We start from the raw sequence: 25,499 nt of genomic DNA on the forward strand, positions 1-25,499 counted from the left end.
TCACCTTTCTAAGAATTTCCCAGGGAGCCGCGCGGGGCGGGGCGGAGCGGGCTCTGCAGCCCCAGGCTCCGCCCCTTACCGGGACCTGCCCACTCTCCAGGACTGGGCCCGAGTCTGGCGAAGAAAGTTAGCTTCCGGTCTCGCGGTTGGCTCCACTCCCGCGAGAAGAAAAGACAGCCGCCAAAGGCCCAATAGTGGCCGTGGCAAGAAAAGGGGTGTGGCCGGGGAAACACGAAGTCCCCAAGAGAGAGGGAGAAGGGGCGGGGTCGCGCACACCGGGCGTACGCATGCGCGCATGCAGCCGGTCGGGCTGAGCTGAGAGGGTGGGGGGGCAACGGCCGAGGTGGTGTCGTTATTTCCGCGGTCTGGACGGTCGGTGGCAGCTCGGGTGGCCACGGGAGAAGTAGGTAGGGACCTCCCGTGCGAAGCTATTGAGGCTCCCTGTCTGTCGTGTCTGGAAGCTTCGGCCCCCGCGCGTGTGGCGGACCCTGGGGACGCTAGATCACCCTGCGCCCCGGCCCTCCTGCCGCGCTTCAGGTAGGAGCTTCGGGCTCCCCGGTGCCTGCTGCCCGCGGAGGCCCCGGCCTTGACTGGTGTTACCGGGCGATGACCCGGCACCGGGCGTGCCTGCCCTCCTGCGCGACAACAGCCCTGTTCTTGCTTTGGCGCCTTGTGGGGCCAGGGCCAGGGCCGGGTGGGGCAGGTCCCCGCCTCAGGTGCGCTCCAGCTCTGGGCCTGGAGGGTGGGACACCGCGGTGCGCTCCCGCGTGCCATGCTCCTCGGCGAGGCTGTGCCGGGGTCCTGCCCGGACGGGGAGAGGTTGGCCCAGCGAGCTCCTGGCAGGTGAGGAACCACCTTGACTTGAGTTTGCCGGATGGGGTCCTGGACTGCGAGAGGCGATCCGGAAGAGTGCCTTGGCCATTTGTGGCCTGTGTCGAAAGTTGGAAGCTCTGGAGTTTGTTTGGGTCGGTGGTGGAATGATTTGTTGTTTTTCTTCTTATATAGTGGGGAAGGCACACTCTTGATGAGCTCTGGTAGGTGGTGGGGTATTAGTAAATGAGCGGCAGTAGTGTAAATTAACTTGAGATTTAATTGCATTAAGGTATGTTTTTCCACTACCAGCCTCAAACTCAGAGGAGTGCTGCTTAAGCAGTTCAGTAAGATTTTCACCCAATACTTAAACACACGTGATTTGCACATACTCTTGCCCTGAAAGCTACATCCTTTCTTTTACACCAGTATTAATTTTATAGGCATAATGGTTATGAAAGCTTCTGTAGAAGATGATGATTCAGGATGGGAGCTCAGTATACCAGAAAAGATGGAAAAAAGTAATACAAACTGGGTGGACATAACTCAAGATTTTGAAGAAGCTTGTCGAGGTGAGTTTTTATTTTTGGATTAGAAGTTCAAAATCTGGCAAAGGGTAAAATAAAATCTTGATTGTGATTTTTGAGCTGTCTCAATAAATGAAATCAATAGGTAAGTGTGGTTTATTAAGTTTGTTAACCACACATTCTCTATACTCTCTAATTTTAACTTTCATTTAAATCCAGTGTATATATAGCATTAAATGAGTTATAGCAATTAAGTATGAGATATAGCATTAAATACAGATGTTGAGGCAATTTCTTCTATTAAAATTTTCTAACTTTAAAGATTAGAGAGTACATAGCAAATAATTTTGAACTGTGGAAACAAGAATTCTGTTTACCTAAAGACGGTAGTATTAGTGTATATTTAAGGCTTGAAAATGATCAGATTATGTTATTCCCTTCTTAAGATCCTCCAGTGACTTCCTGTTGCATGTAGAATAAAATAAAATCAAAACCTCTTCCCCATGGTCTATATGATCTGGTGTCAACCTACCACTCAGACTTCATTTTTGTACCACTGCCCCTCTAGGCTCATTATGTTAGTAGCCACAAGTCTTTGTTATCTATCAACACTCTTCAGGTGTTGATAGATAAGGGTACAAGAATATATAAGGGAGAAATAATAACCTCTTCAATAAATGGTGTTGGGAAAACTGAACCCCTAACAGATACTCTATAAAGTGTCCCTCACCCCCTTTGCATATTTTGTTTATCTTAAATTGCTTTGACCCTAGGTCTTCAAAAAGCTATCTCCTTCCTGACCACTTAAATTTTACCTCTGCAGTGAGAACTTGTCAAAACACCCAATCTAAGCAGATTCACCCCCTCATTCTCCTCTATCCAACTTTAGCTCAGTTGAATCACCCTGTTTTATTTTCTGCATAGCACTTACCTACTGTCAGAAATCACCATTTTCAATTATTGTTTATTGTCCGTCTCACCCACTGGAATGTAAGCTCTGTGAGTGCAGAGATCTTGTCAGCAACCCTGGTGCACAGAACATTTCCTGGCACATAGTAAGTGCAATAAATGTTTGGAAAAATGATCATGTTTGTTGGTTTGAGGTGAAAGAGTCTTAGTGAGGGGGAGATTGAAGATAAGAGAAAGGAATAAATGATAGAATGAGAGCTTGAACTTTAAGAGAGGATGGGATCAAGAACATGGTAGAGAAATTCATTCAGGGGAAACAATAGGGAGACTGAGATGAGAACAGGTGAGGATGGTGAAGACACAGATACAAGAGTGAAATCAAACAATATGGTGAATGTTTAAATAAAAAAATTATTACAGTAATCCCTCTCAAAATAATCTCCCTTGCTTTGAAAACACTTTTCCCATCATTCTTGCCACTTTCTGAAGTGGTTCTGGAAGTCCTCTTTCGTGAGTGTCTTTAGTTGCTCTCTTGTTGCTGCTTGGATGTCCTGAATCATTTTGACTTTAGGGAAGAGCCAGAAGTCGCGTGGTGCCATATCCGGTGAATAAGGTGACTGAGGACACACCGTAAGGTTTTTATTTAACAGAAATTGCCATATACGAGAAGTGATGTGTGACATGGAGTGTTGTCATGACGGAGAAAAATTTACAGCACACTTTAAAATACACCTTCCCTCAACCATAGTTCACATCCAACTGACTTATCCCTGTTGTTTCCTTGAGCCTTAACGTCACTGAACGTCAGTTGAGCACTGAACAAGTTGAAATTTGTCACACAGCTACTAAGGTTTGACGTGCTGCTTCCCCTATTAAAGATCCCTGCCTTTCCATTGGATGGTACTTGGCAGCAGAATTCACCATATTTACTGATCACAACGGAAAGGCTCCGTGTCACACATCGCTTCTGGTATACGGCAATTCCTGTCAAATAAAAACATTACGGGGGCGGCCGGTTAGCTCAGTTGGTTAGAGCGCAGTGCTTATAACACCAAGGTTGCTGGTTTGATCCCCACATCGGCCACTGAGATGCGGCCTCCACAACTAGGTTGAAACAACTACATGACTGGAGCTAATGGGTCCTGGAAAAAGCACACTGTTCCCCAATAAAAAACAAACAAAAAAACATTACGGTGTGTCCTCATCCACCTTATTCACTGAACCTGGCACCCCACGACTTCTGGCTCTTCCCCAAAGTCAAAATAACCATGAAAGGTAAACGTTTTTAATTGATTCAGGACATTGAGGCAGCCACAACAGCACAACTAAAGACACTCACAAAAGAGGACTTCAGAACTGCTGCAGAAAGTGGCAAGAACGACGGGATAAGTGTGTTTGAAGCGAGGGGAAGTATTTTCAGGGGGATTAATGGCAATGTGTGTTTTACTGTAACAGATTTTTTAAATTTAAACATTGTGTTTTCTGATCACACCTCATATTTCTAAGATGGGGAGGAATGGTGGAGGGATTCATACCATGAAGGCTTCTAGTTTCTTAGTGAACAAGGTTAGGTCTTTGGATGATGGTGAGGTGGAGTGTGTTTAAAATAGTGCTCTTAAGGAGAGGAGTAAAGACTTGGAGCAGCTACAGGTGGAAAGAGAGCCAGTTGAGTATAAGCAGAATGATAAATCATGTGCCTACCCTTCAACTGTTTTAAAATTCATGTCCAGTTAAAGTATGCGTAAGTGATAACAGTGGAAAGAACATTAGACTGGAAGTTGGGAGACAGCCTATATATGTCTATCTAAGGGAGAGAGAAAGAAGTGTAAGTTATAGTGTAGTTTTTGTGCTCAGAGAGCTTAGACTGTTAAGTGGATCATACCTATCATCTTGCATTGATTTTAAGTGATCTGTATTAGAGGTCTGTCATGAGCCTAAATGGGAAAAGTTTTATGAAGTCCATATGGCTTGAGTTGGGCCTTAAAGGAGTGGTTGAGTTTCTCTAAGTGAATACGAGGGAATTATTTTAGACTTAGATGAACCATTAGAGCCAGAGTTCATTGAGAGTTGTATATTTGAGGAACAGTGAATAATTCTGCTTCTTCATGGAAGGAACCTAGAGGAGATATCGTTTAATCCCTGATTCAGTGTGGATTGAGAGGCTGGTGTGTCATTTTGTTGCCAACATCAAACCATCCTATTAACTCTTCCATAATTAACTCTTGCACTGTCTCAAGAGGTACAAATGTGAGGTATACTTCTTGAAACTAAAAAGTTGATAATTAATCTTCCTTTACATGTAGGTTTAGGACTAAAGGCTGTTGGCAGCTCTTGAGATAGTGGTATTAATAATTTGTTTTCCCCTCTTGAAATAATCAGATTTATTGCTTGGATTTAGTTTAGATTTCTATTCTAGCAACTTTTCTGAAAACTAAATTTAAAACAGACATCATTACATCCTTTGGCTAGACTTTGGTGATTTGGGGGGAAGAGTATGGTAAAATAATCTGCGTATGGGTGGCAGTGTTTTTCGTGCATATTTATACTTATTCTTTTAGTGGTTCTTCAAAGTCCCCTGGATCAAATTCTAACTTTTATCATTTATTTTCTGTTGTGCAAATGGCATACATTCCCTCACATTTCCTATAACTGACATTGAGACTTTTGTTGTTGTTTTTTCCAAATTCTTTTGAATGTTTGGTGCCAATGTTATTTTGCCTGATATGTAATGTATCGTTCATCTAAAGAATACCTCTGAGCTTTGCTTCTCTAGGAAACCTTGCCTAATTAAAACCATCTCATTTTGCTACCTGTAAAATAGTTCTTCATATTCCATTTGGTTGTCTCTGTTAACGTTCTTTCTGAATTATAAACCCACAGCTTAAAAATTTCACTTAAACATAAATGATCATAAAATACATACTGCTTCTTCTGCCTACCAGATTCCCTTCTTCCACAAGCTCTCTGGAGAGCCAACAACCTCTCCTAAGATGGTGACACCACACTAGGTGTCTAGAACCCAGAGGTAATCCAGGTCAGCTATCATTGTTTTCATTCTTTTTAAATTAAGCTCTAGTCTCGGAGGATATGGACCCATCCTCTTATCCCATTTTCTTTTCGATTGCTTAGTTCATTCTTCCTTAGTTAATCTTTATTGCAGGTACTATTGTTTAAGACCCGCTTACCCATCTAATTTTTTCAGCTCTTGCCCAGTACTTTTGGAAAACTTTTACTGCTTTTCTCTTCCCTCTTAAAATCTAGGTTGCTTAAGCTTCATATTTCTCTTTCTCTTTTGTCTTCTCTCACCCAGAACTTTTATAAGTGCTCAATATACAGAGGGTGCCAAAAAAATGCATATACATTTTAAGCAAGGAAAAAACTGCATTAAAATTGTAATACTCAATGTATGCTGATAACAAAAGATGAATACAAGTCATATGTATTCAATTTTTTGGTACCCCTGGTATATTTGTTTTAAGAATAAATGAATATTCTAAGACCATGTTTCTTCAAACCAGAAAATATCTGGATCTTGGACTTCAGAAGTTAGAGAATCACTGAATTACATTAAATGTTGTCATTTTGGATGACTGCTTACAACCAGCATAATTACGAACACAAGCTTGGGCACTGAAATTGTAGCTAATAGTTGATTATAATGTTATCCTCCAGTTGGTCTGGAATATGTTTCTGTGATCTTTTTAAAGATTATCATTGAACTGATTACATAGCATTTAACAAATATAGAAGTATAGATTCTTGATAAAATATTCATGGACTTTTGGTCCCCTGTCCCCATCCGTGAACCCCAGTTTGCGAATCATTGTTCTAGGAATTTTCTGTTTGTTAGCACTTTATTCTAAGGGGGGAAAAGATGGACAGAAATTGTCCCGGTGAAAGATATGGGCAACCTGTAAAGTATTATTTTAAGTGATTTTGGTTTTAAAAGTGAAAATTATGTTTTCCTTTTTCTATACCAGGGGTTGGCAAACTGCGGCTCACGAGCCATGTGTGGCTCTTTGGGTACATTCTGTCTCAAAAGTTTGCCGACCCCTGGAAGAGCCAGTCCTGCCCCTCGAAGTTTTGCGAAACCTATAAAACAAATGAAATCACCATTATGTGAATAATATCCTTTAAAATTTTTATACATGAAACTATGATAGTTTTATTTTCATTTTCAGTTTTACTTCAGAGCCACATGTATGTACCCAAAGAGTCGCATGTGGCTCGCGAGCCACAGTTTGCCGACCCCTCATGGCTCTTCCGTCTCAAAAGTTTGCCAACCTCTGTTCTATACTATCAAGAGTATTTTCAGTGGTGGGGCATGAGTTGGGTGGGCAGCTGGTAATTGTGGATCACTTTAGATCAGTGGTTTTACACTGGGAATGATCTTGGCCCTCAAGGGACATTTGCCATGTTTTAAGACATGTTTGGTTGTCACAGTGGAGGTGGGAGAGTTGCAACTGGCATCTAGTGGGTATACACCCTAAGAATGCTGCTAGCCATCTGATGCACAGGATAGACCTTACAAAAACAATTATTCTGCTAAAATTTGAATAGTGCTGCTAGTTCACTTGATTTAGATTACTTTCAAGAATGTTCAACTCTCTTTTAACCTCTGTGACTCTGGATTCTTCAGGAAAGGAACATACAGATACTGGATGTCTTAACACCTCTAACAGCATTAACATAAAGCAAGCAGTGGGAGGGAATGGGACCTTTTATGCACTTGGAGGGCTCTTCTGCATTGTTAAATGCATTGTACCAGATTTTCCCCAGATCTTGTATTTGTATTCTGCTTTATGGTAGGGGTTTTGGTCAATAGAAAAGGTGTCCTCAGAAGTCACCACTTTTCCCTTTTGAGCTGGTTATTTTGGTATTCATGATTCCAGATAGAGTGCTTTTATTGCTACTTGGTTCCTCCTACTCCCAATTTAGGCATTATCTATGGACTCCTCCCCTCCCCCATGTAGTTATAGCTACACTATGGATATGCAAATATTATTCATAGTTGAGCCAAAGAGTAGAACTGTTATTACCTTTCCCTTCCTGCACAGTTATACACAAAAATGTTTACCAAAATATCAATGTACTTATTATCCTTAGTTCTAACGTAGACTTCACCAGTGGTCTAAGTCTCCTTAAGACATTCAGATGCATCAGACATCCTATTATTCTCATCTCCATAAAGAAATTTCCTCCTGAGCTTCTTAATTTGCTCCAATCTGGACTTCTTGCGCCTCTTGTACCTAGTGTGATCCTGAGATCTTCCTTCGTCATTACCCTGAGATTTCTCGCTTTCGCCTCTTGTTTCGATTGGATATCTTTATTCTCTTCCTGAGTAAAGTACATGGGAAATACAATTTTTTGAGGCTCTGGATGTCTGAAAATATCTTTATTCTGTCTTCCCGCGTTCTTGATAATACATCTGGGTAAGTTTGAGAATTTTGAGGTCATTGCCCATTGATTTGTTGTTCATATGTTGCTATTAAGAAGTCTGGTGACATTCTGATTCCCGAGCTTTCATATGTAACCTTTTAGGATCTTACGTTTGTTGCCTGGTCCAGAACTTTCACAGTGGTTTGCCTTGTTGACAGCTCTGGGGCCCTTGCACTTTGTCTGATCCTTCAATTCTGGAAAACTTCAAATTCTGGGAAGCTTTGTCTGATCCTTCAATTCTTATTTACTCTATTTCCTCTTTGTTATTTTCTGTATTATCCTCATAGTGTCTTGTTTTTTGGTTATTGAACCTCCTAGGCTGATCCTCTGGGGTTTTTTCTTATCCTGTCTTGCCTATTTACCATCTTTCATCTTTTTCCTCAATGCCATGGACTGAATGTTTGTGTCCCCTGAAATCATATGTGATGGTATTATGAAGTGGGGTCTTTGGGAGGTGCTTAGGTCATGGGATTAGTGCTCCTGTGAAAGAGACGCCACAGAGCTCCCTAGTCACTTCCACCAAGTGAGGCTAGAGCACAAAGATGGCTGTCTAGGAAGTGGACCTTCACCAGACACTGAATCCACTACACCTTGATCTTGGACTTTGCAGCCTCTAGAACCTTGAGAAATAAATAAGTTTGTTGTTCATAGGCCACCCACTTTATGATTTTTTTTATAGCAGCCTGAATAGACTAAAAAGTTTATCTTCCAAACCTTCTACATAAGTTTCCTTTTCTGCTCTAATGTTTTTAATTTCTAAGATATTTTTTTCTCTAACTGTTCATTTTTTAAAGTTTTCCTGTTTTTTTTTTTTTTAAGATTTTTATTGGAGAATTGGGGGATGGGAACAGCGCTGGGGAATTGGGGGAAGGGGAACAGACAAGTTGCTGTCTTTTTGTTCTTCAGTCTAGTTATGGAGGACGTTGCTTCACTGGCCTAAGTTGGCACCATCATTCCCGGGCGAGGCAGATCAGTCCCTGGCTTCTGGACGGCCATTCACAGCGGCTGCTGGCCACTCACACTGGCTGCTGGCTACACACGGTAGCCCATGGCAACCCACTGCAGCAGGGGCTACAGCCTACGCCGTCACTGTCGACTCATGGCAGCCCAGCTCCAGGTTGACCTGTTGTTCAGCATCTTAGCTGTAGTGGGCAGTGTCACTGGCCCTCATATGTGGGATCCGAACCGGGGCCCTCTGGCATCCCAAGCCAGCTCTTAACCAACGCGCCACTCGGCCGGCCCAAGTTTTCCTGTTTTTGTTTCAGGGTTTCACTATTTTATCTATCTAAGGATAATAATAGTTCTTTTGAATTTTTGTGTCCCTACATAGTCTTTCCTCCAACTTGCCTTTTTTGTTTCCTTTGATTTTTTATATTAGGGGTTTACTTCAGATAGTTAAGAATCGTTTATTGCCGAAGGGTAGGGGACAAAAAAGCCAATTGGAAGCTCTGAATATGTGAGATCTGATTTGTTTTTTTTGTGTGTTGGAGAACCTCTGAAGTCAGTTATTTAGCTCTTTCTTCTTGGAAAGATTATATTCTGTAGAGAATATTTGTTTAGTCTCCTGCCTTGAGGTTGAAAATCTGACTGCCTGTGATATAGCAGTTAAGTCAGAGAGACGGTCTGGGGCTCTCAGAACACATTCACTTAATGCTCCCTCTTTTCAATACTGTACCCTGGACTTCAAATAACTTTATGTACCCAGAGACTTTTTTGTTTTACCTTCATCTTCAGTATTATCCAAGGTGAGGGAGGAGCAGTTATCTTGCTGTGTAAATTAGATCAGGGCTCTGGGCTGTCTGACTGCTTGGTCCTCCATATTTTAGCCCGCCTTTATCCTCACTTTCTGAGGTAAGTGGTAACTCAAGTTGGTTTTTGGCTTTCACCACTGCTGGATTTATTTTTCCTGGGTTTGCTGAGAAACTACCTGTCTTTCTGTTTCCAAGTTTCCCCAATTTTGTTTTATTATTTCTGCACTTGTTCTTCCTCTTTGGTTTTATCTTTGGGTTTATACCTTTCTTTCAAAAAAAAAAATTGTCCTAGTTGTTTTAAAGAAATTTCAGGAGAGAATTAAAAGTAGTAGTATGTGTTGAGTTGGCCACCTTTACCTCAGGGTTAACTAATTCATCTGTTTAGATATCAATATTGGAATGGTATTGGATTTCAGCTGTATCATAGATTCAATAGGGCCTTCATAGAGGGACCCTAGCTGGGAACTTAACCATCACTTGTAATGTTATGTGTAGAAATCTATTCAGTAATAATTAGGTATAGTGTCAATGGGTACTAAATCTATCGGGGCGGTAGATGGGAGGGGGGTTGGAGATAGGACGAAAAAGGTGAAGGGACTAAGAAATACAAATTGGTAGTTAGTTACAAAATAGTCACGGGGATGTAAAGTATAGGGAATATAATCAATAACGTGGTAATAACTATGTATAGTGCCAGGTGATACTAGTCAGGGGGATCACTTCATAAATTACATAAATGTCTAAACCACTATGCTATACACTTGAAACTAACATATAATATTGAATGCCAACTATAATTGAAAAATTTTAAAAGGGAGGAAAGATCAATAATATTGTGATAGTATGGTACAGTGTCAGATGGTTGCTGGACTTACCATGGTAATCACTTCTTTAGCATAGGGAATATAATCAATAATGTGGTAAGAACTCTGTATAGTGCTAGGTGAATACTGTTGAATAACTGTGATGGACACCAAAAACTAATATAATATTGCATGTTAGCTATATTTTAATCAAAATCTTTAAAAAAAAGAAAATCTCTTCAAAGATCTATAACACCAGTTTACAGATAACTTTCTCATTTTAATATGGTAAAATGTGGGGTCGGCCGAGTGGCTCAGTTGGTTAAGAGCTTGCGCAAGAGTGGGGGCTCTGAGCAACAGTGGTCTGATGCCCGGCCCGAGCTGAGTTGCTGCTGAGCTGCCAACAGGTAGCAGGATGGCTCAGCAAAAAAAAAAAAAAAAAAAAAGGAAAGATGGTAAAATGTGTTTCATTGTTGCATAGTTGCATGTTTTTCTCTGTCCTATTAGATGACATTTCTGCAGAATGATCATATGCTTCAAGTGCTTAGCACTGCTGCATAAAACTCCAGCTACAAGTTATGATTCATTGTTCATTTCCAAGGCAAAAGAAATGATGTTCTGTTCTCAGTAAAATGTCATGAAATTCTGTAATTGACAAAATTAAGTTTTTTCTAACAACATATATCTTCATGCCTCATGAGAGTGAGGATAAAATTTAAAAAGTAGTTTACTGTCAAGATTGTCCCGAAATTTTTGAATCATCATCTTTTCCTTATCTAATTTTTTTCCCTTTGCTCTGAGTGGTTTAAGCTCTATACTATTGTACCTACGTAAGACTTGAACTTAAAAGTGGAAGTAACTTTTAAAAGAATTATTGTGTTAACTTAATTCAGTGGTTTGGTGGGGTATGTGGTCCCTAGGATCCCCAAGATTATGGGGTATGCTAGGTTCAGATTATTTTCATGGTAATAATAATACACTAACTTGCCTTTTGGACTCATTCTTATTAGTGTTTAGTGGAATTTTCGAGACTGCATGTGTGATGATGTCATTGCTCTGACTGCTAATGATAAATGTAAAACAGTATCCTTCTCACTAAATGTTTTGAGAACTGCTGCTCAATTGGATAAGAACCAAGTTACTTATGTCTATGGTGCCATACAAAGTCATGATTCTATGTCCAATTATTGATTATGCAATGAGAGTGCTGGTACTCTCCTTAGTGAGTAAATTTTAAAGCCTACTGCCTATAGTTTACTAATGATCTGACTGATTACTGGAGTTCTAAGGACCTCACGAGAATTATCTAGTTCAGCCCTTCGTTTTACAGATGAGGAAACCAAGGCCCAGAGTGACTGACTGGCTTCTAGGTCTGTGGAGTGTTTTTAAGTTTGGTGAAGTTATTTGGTACCCAAATCTACCCTAAGTATATGATAGATTATTACAACAGTTCTCAATTTTGGGGGGGTTCTCAGGACCCCATTATATTAAAAATTACACTCTTTAACTATTGCTCATGTGTGAAATATATATAGATGTTTACTGTGTTAGAATTTAAAACAGAAAATTTAAAGGTACTTCTTAATTCATTTGAAAATGATAATAAACCAATTGCATGTTAACATAACATTTTTCTAATGAAAAATAAATGTATTTTCCAAAACAAAAAAATAGATGAGTGGAGTTTTATATTTTTGAAAATCTCTTTAATGTTGGCATAACAGAGGACACCTGAATTCCATATCTGCTTCTGTATTCAGTGTGTTGCCACATGTTTGTTTTGATTGAAGTATATGAAGTAAATCTGGGAGACACTTCTTCTTGAGAAAGCGCTCCTGTGTCTCCGTGCGTTTTTTCTTCGCCGACTCCGCCTCCACCTGAAGGGACCCCTGGACCTGCGGGAGCTGGTCTCCCGCATATCGCAACAGTTCTAAAAAGAGATTAAGGGCTTGAACCAGGACAGGTATAAAGCTGTGGTGAATACAAGAAGCACCTCGAAAGCAGAAGGGTTGCTGCATCAGGAGAACAGGAAGCCCAGAGGTGGCGTGAACAGACCTGGCATTGGGGGTTTAGCTGCCATCCTCTGCTGAATTCAACCTCGGAATTTCCCTGGACCCTAGATGAACAGAACCTCTAAACGAAGGACTTAAAGAGGAGGCCACATCGAGTCCGGTAGGAGGGGCGGAGACGAGAGAGGGCGAGCCCCGTGAGGGTCACCTCAGAGGTGGGGAGGCTTCTCCGGTTGGGGGCAAGACCCTCCGGCCCCACACCGCGCTCACCACCCCAGAGTTACGTTGCCGGGAAGAGTTCTACGATAGCTGGAAGGAGAAAATAGTGAGGACTTCGTTGCTAGGCTCGGTGAGGCTGGGGGCGGCTGGAGAAACAGTGGAGCTGGCAAACCTAATTGCTCGCTGGTGATTTAATACATTGAAGCAATCAGAGCCGACAGCCAGAATGAAGAAACAAAGAAACATGTCCCAAGTAAAAGATCAGAAGAAACCTCAAGAAATGCAACTAAATGAAACAGAGGTATCCAACCTTTCAGAGACAGAGTTTTAGAACACTGATGATAAGAATGTTTCAGGAACTTAAGAAGGATATAAAGAAGGATACAGAAATCATAAAAAACAACCAGGTAGAACTAAAGAATACAATAACTGAAATGAAGAACACACTCGAAGGAATCACCAGTAGATTAGATGAAGTAAATCTGACCTCAGCAAATATGTAGTTGAAAAGTGGTTGAAACTTTTCAGATAATTGTGAATATTCTTCTTTAATACTATACCAAAACTTAACAGGTGGCAGTTTTCTTAAAGATTAGTTATAATGTGAAGCCATATCAGTGGACTTTTCATGCGCTGTTAAATTAAAACTCATTGGTGCATCTTGAACTTTGAATGGATCTTTTATCTATGCCTAATTTTGTAACATGCATAGCCATTTGCAAAATATAACTATTGGGACACTGTCAGGATCACAATGGCAGATACATGTTTTCCAAAATTTTAATTTTTGCTTGAAAGCTCAGATTTTATCATTGATAACAAACATCATCAGTTTTTTCCTTAAAGCGACAAACTCGTTTATTTTCGAGAAAATGCCATATTCTCAAGTCTGAATAACTCGTTTGTCAGTTGTTCTTGCAAGGAAAAATGGTATTCCATGATAATTGTGCAAGCGCTTTTCTTGGAGACAGCCTCTTACTCTGGTATGCAGCGGAAGTTAATATATACTTCCCATTTTGTCAAATAGAATATTAAGCCATTTACTCAAAGATTGAGATTTAATAAGATAGATCAGGGCTCAGCACTAAGGTGAAGCAAGTGAGGCACCTAGAGTACAGAATTTAAAAAGGCACTACCTGAAAGTGAGTGCCTCCTTACTTTTTGTACATAGGTACCTCACTTGCTGCAACCTGGTCCTGCCTCTGAGATTAGTAATTTTTACTGCTTCATCCAGGACTTAAGTGAAATTTTAAATGTCTTTTTTAAATGCAAGTGCATGGAGTTGAAGAATATACTATTTAGCTTAGGACCACTGTCTTGATTTGTGCTGAAGCTATAGCAGTTTTGCCCAACCTTGCTTCCCCCCGCCCCCTTTACATCATTGCTTTTGCATTATCAGTGCAGATGTCAAAATGAAAAAGACAATGGTTTAGTAGTATTATGAAAATAATTTTAACATCACAGACTCCTGCGTTCCCAGACCATCTTTGAGAACTGAGGTATGTTCTATTATGCTTTATTGTAGTATTTTGATACAGCCTTCTCATTGATTTATCTGTTTTGGTACATGGAACTGTTAAAAATGATTGTTAACTTATGATTAGCGAGGAGGATGAGTAAAGTTCTGAAAACTGCTTGTTTACACCTTCCATAGGATTTGATCATCAGTATTTAAACTACTTGAAATGTTACGGTAGTGGTTCCCACCTTACCTGCACATTGAAATCACCTGGAGTGCTTTAAAACCACTGCATAAGTCCCATCTTCTAGAATTTAGTTGGTTTGGGGTGCTGCTTGAACTTTGAAACTTTCAAATGCTCCCCAGTTGATACCAATATTGCAGCCAAGGTTGAGAACTGCTTTATAGGGGATGACAGCTGTTTCGGTTGATGTTTACACAAGTGTTTTCTATGTTATATAAATAAAATATAATTAAAAAATAGTTTTAACACTGTTCCTAGGACAAAAAGAGATTAGGTTATGACATCAAGTTTTACAAAAACAACTTTTGAGGAATAGCAGTGAGTTCTATGAAAAACTTTATTTAGGGGAGAATTTACAGGTAATTTTTCTTTAATGAGTTTGGTAATTCTGATTGGATTATTGTGGCCCATGATGGGTAATTTGTTAATTCTCAAAAGTTCAATTTAGGGTTAATTTCTAAATATTCACTGTGTAGAAGGCATTATATTAGTACTTGACTAGAAATAATACAACCATTTCTTTGAAAATGAAGTTTAAAGTAATGCAAGTACATTTTTCAGATGCTAATACTTTGCTTCATTTTTTTCTTAGCATTAAAAGTTAAATGTAAATATGGTATTATTCAAAGGGTTTTTCTCTGTTTCTTTTAGAATTAAAGTTGGGAGAGCTGCTTCATGATAAGCTGTAAGTATTTTTGTCCTTTGAAATAGTGTGGTGTGATGTTTCCATCTATTTTTTCTTGTGTACAGTAGTGTTCCTTGAAGTTTGATTATTTTATATTTTAAACCTATCAAAATAATACTAATATAAATATATTTTTAACCTCGGTGAGCTATTTTGGGGCTGATGACCCTAGTTGTGACATGAAATGTTAGTATCAGTGAAACTGACTTATGGCCCTTTCCTTGAGGGTAAATGTACAGGATGTACAATTCCTTAAAGAAAAGGTGTCAGTTGTATGCCATATATGATAGGCTGGTTGATGACCAGGGATAGGTGACTAAATGCCTGGAGGAAAGTAGATTGAGAATCCCTGGAAAGATAAAATAAAGGGAAATGCTTGATGATATTTATATTCTCATAGATAGCCTCAGTTCCCATACTGCTAGATCCAGGCTCAGTTTTCAAGGTTAGGAATAAGAAATTTTAAATTAGTAAGTGGACAAGATTGGACATTTGAGGAGGAGGATTAGAATCTGAAATTTAGTTTTTCTTGAACTTTAGTGTGCGCATCAGAATCATCTGAAGGGCTTTTTAAATGCAGATTGCGAGGCCCCACCCCCAGAGTTCCTTATTTAGTAGCTCTGGTGTGGGACCTCAGAAGTTGCATTTTTTGCAAATTCCCAGTTGAGATTGATGCTGCTAATCCAGGGACCACCCTTTGAGAACCACTATAGGTCATTTTGATGTCGCAGGCAATTATAGGAAGGATATACCGTATTTTCCCATGTATAAGACGCACCCCTTTTCAAAAAATTTGGGGTCTAAAAACTGGGTGCATCTTATACAGTGGTTGTAGATTCTTTTACTTGCATTTCCCATTGAGGACGAGGCAATATATGAAGACAGTGATTTGTCATCAGACACAGATGAGGACAAGCTAATGGTTGGGAGTTTTTGTTTTTTTTAAGCTGAGCCATCCTGCCACCTGTTGGCATCTCAGCGGCTGCTCAGCTTGGGCCGGGAATCGAACCGCTGTTGCTCAGAGCTCAAACTCTTGAGTGAGCTCTTAACCAACTGAGCCACTGGGCCAACCCTAATGGTTGGGAGTTTTGACAGTGATGAGGAGTTGTATGAATTCTATGATGAATAAAACTTGAGTTCAGTAACTTTAGGTAATACTTTTTTTTTTCAAATTTTGGGCCCCCAAATTAAGGTGCGTCTTATACATGGGGAAATGCAGTAATGAAATGAAATCACGAGAGCTATGGAACAAGATTTAAGAGCACAGCTAGAGGGGCCCTCGCCCTCTTTATTTCCCCCAGGTTTTAGGCTCAGCCTAGGGAACAGCAGCCTACCCTGACCATCTATTAAAGTTGCATCTTTCCAATTCATATCTTCTTTAGCTGTCTTTTCTTTTCTCCCTAGCATGTACTGTTTCCTAACATACTGTGTAACTTACATACCTTTATTGTTTATTTCCTTCCACTAGAATGTAAGTTCCATGAGGCAGGCAAATTGTTTTGCTCACTCATGTATCCCAAGTGCCTAGCACTGTGCCTAGCACATAGTAGGCACTCAGTAAGTATTTGCTGAATGAATGAAATAGCTACAGTCAAACTTTCTTTTAGGCTTTTCTTCTCCCATTTCTTGAGGTGTATCTCAGTTAATGATATACTCACTAATCAGTCCACAGTGCATCACAACTATCTGCTTTTATGGTTAATAAGCCACAGATACCAGACCATCAGGATTTCTGTATTACTTTTCATTATGTACTTGCCAAAACTTTGGGCATTGTAGAGTGTAATGTGCCAGATTGTTGGACTTTAAGATATAAAGAAAATGAAAAAAAATCTAAAAGTTACGTTTGCTAATGATTCAGCCAAGCATGACTTTCTAAATGTTAAGTAGTTAGAGAAAATTATTTAAGGAAGACGAAGTGGAATCCATTATAGATCAGTTGATCTCTTTGGTTCATAACTTTCTGATGTGCAGCCTTGTGGAAGGCAACACCATCATCTTTCGTTTTCTCTTCCACAGTTCATATAAAATAATTCCAGTAACAAGTACATGGAAGAATTGTTGAGTTAAAGGAAGGTTAGTCAGTTGAAGTAGACGTGTTAGCAAGTAGGAAAGACTTAAAAAGAATACTGTAGCTACTTAAGTATTATAATTTTATGCCATTGTGGGAATCTGGGTAAGCTAGTTCAGAAACAGTTTTTTTATTTGCAGATTTGGTCTTTTTGAAGCCATGTCTGCCATTGAAATGATGGATCCCAAGATGGATGCTGGCATGATCGGAAACCAAGTCAATCGAAAAGTTCTCAATTTTGAACAAGCTATCAAGGTAGTCACCATTGTGCTTTTGGTGTTTTCTTTTATTGTTTGTTACTTATGTGTTAAAACATTCTGATTACTAATGGAAATCAAACTTAGTATATTAACTTAAAGTGTAATTTTCTAAAAGTATCTGGTATATAAACAAGAATTAGTAAAAACCTTTAGTTATCTCTTTTTGTTGAAATCTGAAAATTTATAAGATCTTCATTAAAAGCTTGTTCTAAATTTGTATGTGTGTGTGTACACTTTTAAAATTGATTTTTGAAAGCATTTGAGTATACAAATACCAGGGTAACTGGCTTTGGGACTAAATTTTATGTATTAATATGTTAAGTAAAATGCTTGTGGTAGTGAATTTGAAATTTCCTTATTGAGAATTGATTGAGAAATTCATTCATAGTTGCCAGAGTTTAATTTTACATATTTTATGAAGAAATACTTGCTAAGTAAATGGATATTGTAAACAAAATGTACAAGTAGTGTAGTTAACCAACTTAAGGGAAGTGTTTTTTAAGATGTTTATTTTATTTGCAGTTTTGATAATTATTAATTCTTGAAACTAATTTAAATTGTGCTTATAAAATACTTGTTGGTTTGACTTTTCATCTCTTTATAAAAGCCTTTATTCTGTTTCACATGAGAGCGACTATTATTTTTCTTATTGAAGACCTGTTTAAGATATACTATTTTTAAGAATACATAGTTAATTTGGTATCTTAGTTTTATCAGCTGATGAGATAGAGTTTTCTTAGAATTGCTATTTTTAAATATTTAATTTTTGAAAGCCAGAATGCTACTGTACATAGGTTTGCTATAGCATTTGCAAAACGCCATTATACATAAATTTTAAAAAACTTCTGCTTATATGTCATATTTCCCCTCCTTTTTAGGATGGCACCATTAAAATTAAAGACCTCACCTTGCCTGAATTGATAGGGATAATGGATACATGTTTTTGCTGTTTGGTAAGAGTTGAAAATAGCACTATTGGTTAATTTAAAAACTATGACTTACCTGAATCCTTAAATTTAAAAGTATACACACTAATGTTGAGCCTAGTAAGGTGTATGTAAGATTAGCAGGCCAAGTTTTGCTATAGGAAATAGCATTATATCTTCTCATCTGGGTGATTTTTGGTTCTCATTTTCTGAGTATGGGGATATTTGCTTTCTAGAGAGGATAATAATATAGCCATTATTCTAAGTACCCTTTTTTGTTTTCAAGATACCCAGGGAAACAAATCTGTAATTGGAAGTTTGCATAAATAAGCATGGAATCGAAACAAAGAACTTTGGATTGGCTTTGGAAAGATAGTTTTCCTAATCTAGGGTAAATTGTAGTAAAGTGGCCATCTTTTTGAAAATGACAAAGATTTTTTAGTGCTTTCCTTATGGTGGATAGGTTGTCTTCCCTAGACAGTGTTGGTTAATTCTGGGAAAATTCTCATTTGTACTGCCTTTTTTATTTTTTGCCTACTTTGTGGCTGTCCCTTTCTTTTTAAACTTTTAAATCATTGTCCTTAGAAATATGCAAAATTTATTTATTTGGTTATTTAATAAGTATTGATTACCAGTGTGTGTAAAGTACTTTGTTAGGTTGTTTTACATGTATATTATTCACTTAGGCCTTACATTAGCTCTATTAGATACATGGTATCACCTTATTTGCCTTAGATTACATTGCTAGGAACCTGAATCCTAATCCTGATACTTCTTCCTCCAAAGCTGTCTCTCCATCAATGATATCTTTATTACCCTTTAGCAGTTTACAGTCCTAGTAATGTCCTAGGACAAATGGAGGCAAGAGGGAGAGTTTTTGCCAAAGTTGAATAACCATTGTATGAGACTCTTGGGACTGTATCTGAGAGTTTGACCTTTAATAAGCAGATACAATAGTTTTTAGTCTGGAAAGTCTTCTGCACACTGGTAATACAAAATACATACCTTGATTACAGTAATTTTCATGTACATTTCTAACTTTTGTAATGCAGTACTGTGTGCCTTATTCTATTGCAGAATTCTTGAATTTAGTGTAAAATATAACTATACAAACTTGGACAAAATTATTTATATTCTCTGACTCTGTTTCTTTATATGTAAAAGGAGAAAAATACCACCCTCCTCAGAGTGTTAGGAACAATGAGATAGGATATATGAAAATACCTAGCATAGCACTTGGGACATAGTAGTTACTCCATTTTGGCTGCTATAAGTATTCCCAGCTTTTAGTACCTGATACTTGACCCATTGTAGCTATTCAATAAAATAGTATTGAATGATTATTTTTGTGTTTTAGAAAGATTCCTCTGGTTGGGGGTATTGAATTAGAGATGGGAGGCAGTAAAACCATTGTATAGCTTTTTGCAGTCATCTAAGTGGGATATGATGCTGCTGACTGGATTGGTGGCAGTGAGGATGAAAAAGAAGAGTTGAATGAGTGACTAGGGACCTAATTAGGTCAAAATTATACATTTCCTAGTTTATGGATTTGTATTGACTACACATGAAATTGCTTTTGGATGCTATATAAGGAGGCACTCTAATATCATTAATCTCCAAATATATTGCAAACTGAATTACACTTAAGAATGCTTCCCATATTTGTATCTTTCAGCAAATCATATTTCTGTTGTATGATTCTTGAAAGACTTTATAGTCAATGAAAGTGAATTCTAATGTTTTTATCTTCCCTGACCTTCCCTTTAATCACATTTTAAATCTTGTGATTTAATCTTATATTTATTTGGGTCTGTGGCGATCTGGTCTTGTTGGACTGTTAGGTCAATTTAGACTTTGCAGACTCTGTGTCACCTTAAACATATACCTTCTTTCATTTATTGTATAGATAACATGGTTAGAAGGCCACTCCTTGGCACAGACAGTATTTACGTGCCTTTACATTCATAACCCAGACTTTATAGAAGATCCTGCCATGAAAGCTTTTGCTCTGGGAATCTTGAAAATCTGTGACATTGCAAGGGAAAAAGTAAATAAAGCTGCTGTTTTTGAAGAGGTAAGATTTTGTAGTGTAAGAATTCTTGAAGCTCATTGACCACCTTATTCACTGTGACATGTTTAAATGATCGTATGATACATACTTTTGTAACGTGTATTTAAAAACAGTTTTTAAAACAGCTATTGCTGTTTACAAATATATTAGCTAAAGTAATCCAGCTCTCTCCAAGGAAGGCCTTTCATCTTAATGTATGTTCTTTCTATATGTTTGTTCTTTCTACCATTCATTGAGTATCCATTATGTGCAGAGTACTTTGTTCAGGACATTGTGGGGATTCATAAAGAAAATACATACCGTGTATTTGCTGTTTGCCTGTGAATGTCAGAATACTCTAAGTGGGAGTTATCATCATGTAATATCATAAGTATTAATTAGCCTTATTTGCAAATGAACATATTAAATGAAAATATATTTAAGTTACCGAAGGACAAGCAATTGAAATTAAGGACACAGAGAGCATTAGAATATGGTATTTTAAGGGTACACCAATAGGAAAGCTTAAATGTTTGATAGGGATATTTAGACAAGCAGGATGATATCCCATTTCTGTTTTCTTATTAGCAAGTAGTGATTTTGTAAGAGAAATATAATGAAAGGTTTTGCTACTACTCATGGGCCTAATTATTCCTTTTCTGTTTAGGAAGATTTTCAGTCAATGACTTATGGATTTAAAATGGCTAACAGTGTGACAGATCTTCGAGTTACAGGTAAAACCATTTATAAAGATAATTCACAAGTTTAACGTTTGGATTTGTTTCCTTTTTAACCTCATTGTCTCTCTTTCTAGGCATGCTAAAAGATGTGGAGGATGACATGCAAAGAAGAGTAAAGGTATATATGTATTTTTCTCTTTGGTGTAGGATTTTTGTTTTCTTCTAAATGTCAGGTTAACTGCCCTGGAATTTTATCATAGCCAACCATCTATTACTCATGTATCAACAAGGTGCTTTGCATTTTGGCGCAGAAACACATTAGTATTTTACTATGTGCCATTTTTATGATGTGATTTTGTAAAAGTTACTGTTTTTTTTCTAACAGTTAGTTTTGAAAGCATCAGGAATTTCAATGACTAGATTCCTTTAAAAAAAGAATTCCATGTGCTTTTACTTATGTTATTTCACTGTTTTGCTTTTGAGGTTTTTAATACCTTATTCTTTAAATTTATATAAAAATGAACTTTCTGTATATAGTAATAGAAAAAGAAATACTAAATACAGTTTTCCCCCTGCTCGCAAATATTTTTCTAAATCAGGCTTCTTATATATATTCAGAAATTTAGTGCTTTACCTTGTATATTTATAATTTAATGCTTATACAGGTTTGTGTTTGTTTTAATTCACCTTTTTTAAAATTTTAGAGTACTCGAAGTCGACAAGGAGAAGAAAGAGATCCAGAAGTTGAACTAGAAGTAATTGAACTTATTTTCTGGTAGATAATATCAGAGAAGTCTACCTCTTAATGTTGTAGTTTTATGAACTGCGTTATAATTTATGGAAGCCCTTTTTAAGGTATTTCTTTAAAAATTGGACATTGCAAAGGATTTTATTTCCCTTGTATTTATTTTGATAGAATGATAATACAGCTCTTTCAGATACATGATTTCAAAGCTGAATCTTCAATATTCCTGTGAGGTAGGAAGAAAAAATGACTTTTACAGATGATACATCAAAGCTTGGCAAAACTCAAGAATTTACACAGTATCAAAAGTTGCTAAACCTTTGTTGAGATCCTAAATTTTCTGACTGTTTAAGAACCTTTTTAACAATCCTTGTTTTAAAAATGCTAATTAAATCAGTTTTTGAGATAATAGTGTAACTTGTCTTAGGGAAAAATCAGTCCTGTTGATACAGAAATTTTACTTTGTAGTTCTAATTTAATAGAATAGGCTTTGTTATGTTTTCTGCAGCTCATTTTCAGGCATTTAAAAGACTATAAGTAAAGATGTTTGTAATGTAGTAAATTATTAACACTGAGATTTAGGACTTAAAATACCATATTTAAAAATGAAATTCCTTTGACAAACTTTGCATCTTTTAACTTCCAGTTCTTTCCTATTTTTTAGCACCAACAGTGTTTAGCAGTATTCAGCAGAGTGAAATTTACTCGAGTGTTACTGACAGTGCTTATAGCGTTTACTAAGAAAGAGGTGAGGGCATTTACTATAATCTGCCTATTTTAGTGCGTTGTTTTGCAGGAGGAAGGGGGGTCTGGAATGCTTTATTGAAGTAGTTCTGAGACTTTCTGTAAAAATACCCCTGATTGCACATATACAGCACTCAACATTTGGTGTATTTACATCAGAGTAACCTTGATGATTTTCTCAAAGTCACATGAATTTTATATTCTGCTCCATAACGTGCATGTCTGTTATTGATATAAAAAGAATATATTATTAGTGGACTAATTTGTGAATAGTTAATAAGTGGTGAGTAAAGATCCAATCTTTACCATTGTTCTAATGTTCGTAATACTATTTTTCTGGGTTTTTTTGTTTTTGTTTTGGTATTTCACCTCAATGAATGACAAAGTACAAATGCTGAAATTTTCCAGTTGTTTGCATCTCCCTCTCTCTCTTTTTTAAAACAAAAGATTAATGAATAAACCAGAAACGTTTCCTATTGTTTTTTAATGGCTCCTATGAAATATAGATATGGGTAAAAAAATAATTTCTTTCCTAACAGGATCTGGGCATCCTGTATTTAAGTGAATAGTTTGTGGAAACCAATGTCATTACAATAAGCATTTAATTTCATTATTGTTTATAGGGTTTTCCTATTTAATGTATATCTTTCAGTGAAAGAATATGTAAGAATGTTTTTGGTGATTTGTTTGCTAGACCAGCGCTGTTGCAGAAGCTCAAAAATTGATGGTTCAAGCAGCAGATCTTCTTTCTGCCATTCATAATTCTTTGCATCATGGCATCCAGGCCCAGAACGATACTACTAAAGGAGGTAATTGTTTTGCTCCCACTCTTTTTTTTTTTTTTTTTTTTTAATGCTTTACCATCAAGTGTATAGTGTTTGGTTTGTTCTACAATTTCTATCTGGACCTTAGAAAGTTTTGCTCCGTAGACTTACATGCAGTGCTTATACTCGCTTCTTTTAAAATTCTTTTTAGAACAAAAACAGTACTATAGAACATGGCCATCTCCTGTACCTTACTGTTTGGGCTCTGAATATTTACCTAGTCTGGTGATCATGCTGTGATGTCAGCCTCACCTTTACTCCTTTGAGAGATCATCGCCTCCATCATAAAGTGTTCCCTGACTCTACCAGGCAGGCCTAAGTATTCCCTCTGTGGCCTCATTGCATTCATACACACCTCGTTTACATTTTTTAGTACATTATAGTGCAGTTGTTTACCTATTTGCCTTTCCATGAGATTTTCACAGATTTAGGCCAAGGGACAGTCTTATTTGTATATCTCTATAGTACTTGGTGCATTGTTGACACTCAGTAGATTTTATTTATAAACTATGCCTTAAAATAAAAGGAATAGTGTACTTTTGTTGTAAAAGTTGCAACTGAGTTAATATTTTAGATAATGTATAGCGATTTTGATTACCCTTAAAACTTACTAAAATGAGATGATATTGATATTCTTTAAATTAGTTTTTCCCAGTTGTTGTCTTGTGACCAGGAGGTCCAGCTTTCGCTGATTCACACTGCTTGCCTTTTCCATCCCACCCCCTCCTCTTAGGGACAGTGGTTGTTGTGTTCACCTCCCCACAAATTTTTTTCTTACTCAAACATCAGGTAGTAGAACAGTGCAAAGGTAATTTGGCTTAGGAAATGACTATTATCATAATCCTGATGTATCTAATCATTATACTGAATTTATTAATTCATGAACTTTTTCATTTTCCTCAGGAGGGGAAATATATAGATGAGATGACTGACTAGGTGGCATTCTGTAACCGATGAAAGGCTGTCAATGCATAGCACACTATCTAGTACATGTTTACAGAGAAGTATAACATATCTGCAAATATCTGCAACTCTCCAATACTTCGAAGCTAGTGCAAGAATACTTTTGTGAAAACCACTGTATAATTCATTACTTCAAATTAATTTGATTGTTGGGTTATGTAACAAGAAGGTATTAATGATGCAAAACAAGAGTCTTCCAGATGACTGGATTGTGATACTCCTCTTTGCCACATCCTGAGTACTGTGGACTGTTCTTAAAACTTTTTAGTTTATGTTGCCATGAAACAAAATAGAAACTCCTGCCTGCCTTTTAGCCCCTCTCCTGCTCAACTCTGTTCTATATCATGAATAACTGTATCTCAGTTCTTAAGTTCTTTTCTAGTCAGGAAAGCTACTATGTCTTATATGGGATGGTTACAAAGTCCTTATGCATGAGCTTCATCAACAGATGAGATCTAAAGATAGCTACCAGGAACCACTTTAACCATTAACAAGGACTATGTCCGGAAAAATTTAAATGTATGTGGAGAATGGAGAGAAGCATACAGATAACTTCTAACTTTATGCATAGAGTTTGTCCCCATTCCATTTATATGCATCTGTTTTTACTTTTTGAATTTGGAGAAGTTATGACTTGGAATATTGCCGCTTCCTAAGGAAAAAAGAAAAGGAGCCATAGTGTCTGTCCTCTAGGCCTTTGATATGCGTGGAATACTTGTCCTAACTCATATTTTGTCCTTTGACTAACTTCTTCTCATCATTTAGATCTTTCCTTAGACTTCACTTATAGGAAGTCTTCTAATTTCTCTGTGGATTAAATACCCTTGTTACTTCCTAAGTTTATCCATACTGAATTATACTTGCTTATTATATTTGTCTGGACCAGTGTTTGTCAAATGTGGCCCCCCAGAGACATTTAGTAATGCCTGAATCTGTTTTTGGTTTTCACAATTAGGGGAATGCTACTGTCATCTGATGGATAGAGGTCAGGAATACTGCTAAACACTTAGTAGTATACAGGAGAGCTGAATTCATTTTAGAAGTTAATATTGTTTTATATTGCACTTTTTAGTTTGTACAAAAGTGAATGTAATACAGAATATATTGTATTTGTTATCCATTTCCCATTAATATTTACTTCTTTCCATGGTAATACAGATTTTCATGAGTGGCTAGTATCTATCTTCTTCTTATAGTTTAAAGCCTAAAAAATATGTGTATTAAGAATAAAAGAATATTTCTCCATAATAGTTTCAGATGCATATTAGAATGCTTTAAGGAAAAATAAGGGTAATGTACTTTTTAAGTGTCCGGATCTGTGCATTTATCAATTTAGCCCCAAATGTATTCATGTCGGTATGGTAAAGAAGATTCTTACAAT

At 37.4% G+C, this 25,499-nt stretch overlaps 1 protein-coding gene across 2 annotated transcripts in view; it reads left to right on the forward strand.

The window, feature by feature from the left end:
* Positions 1-277: 277 nt before the first annotated feature.
* NAA35 (N-alpha-acetyltransferase 35, NatC auxiliary subunit) overlaps positions 278-25,499 on the forward strand; it is a 57,234-nt gene continuing 32,012 nt past the window's right edge. The window contains exons 1-11 of one of the 2 annotated variants that reach the window (XM_019625502.1): positions 278-407; positions 1,254-1,382; positions 14,822-14,855; positions 17,067-17,181; positions 18,065-18,139; positions 20,019-20,186; positions 20,830-20,896; positions 20,977-21,020; positions 21,547-21,597; positions 22,252-22,335; positions 23,026-23,140. In XM_019625502.1, the coding sequence (XP_019481047.1) occupies positions 1,259-1,382; positions 14,822-14,855; positions 17,067-17,181; positions 18,065-18,139; positions 20,019-20,186; positions 20,830-20,896; positions 20,977-21,020; positions 21,547-21,597; positions 22,252-22,335; positions 23,026-23,140 (877 nt within the window). In that variant the 5' untranslated portion in view covers positions 278-407; positions 1,254-1,258. Of the gene's footprint in view, positions 538-1,253; positions 1,383-14,821; positions 14,856-17,066; positions 17,182-18,064; positions 18,140-20,018; positions 20,187-20,829; positions 20,897-20,976; positions 21,021-21,546; positions 21,598-22,251; positions 22,336-23,025; positions 23,141-25,499 lie in introns of both variants that reach the window. The other variant, XM_019625501.1, reaches the window with a different exon arrangement.

The sequence above is a fragment of the Hipposideros armiger genome, unplaced genomic scaffold, assembly GCF_001890085.2.
Source record: "Hipposideros armiger isolate ML-2016 unplaced genomic scaffold, ASM189008v1 scaffold_632, whole genome shotgun sequence".
NCBI lineage: Eukaryota > Metazoa > Chordata > Mammalia > Chiroptera > Hipposideridae > Hipposideros > Hipposideros armiger.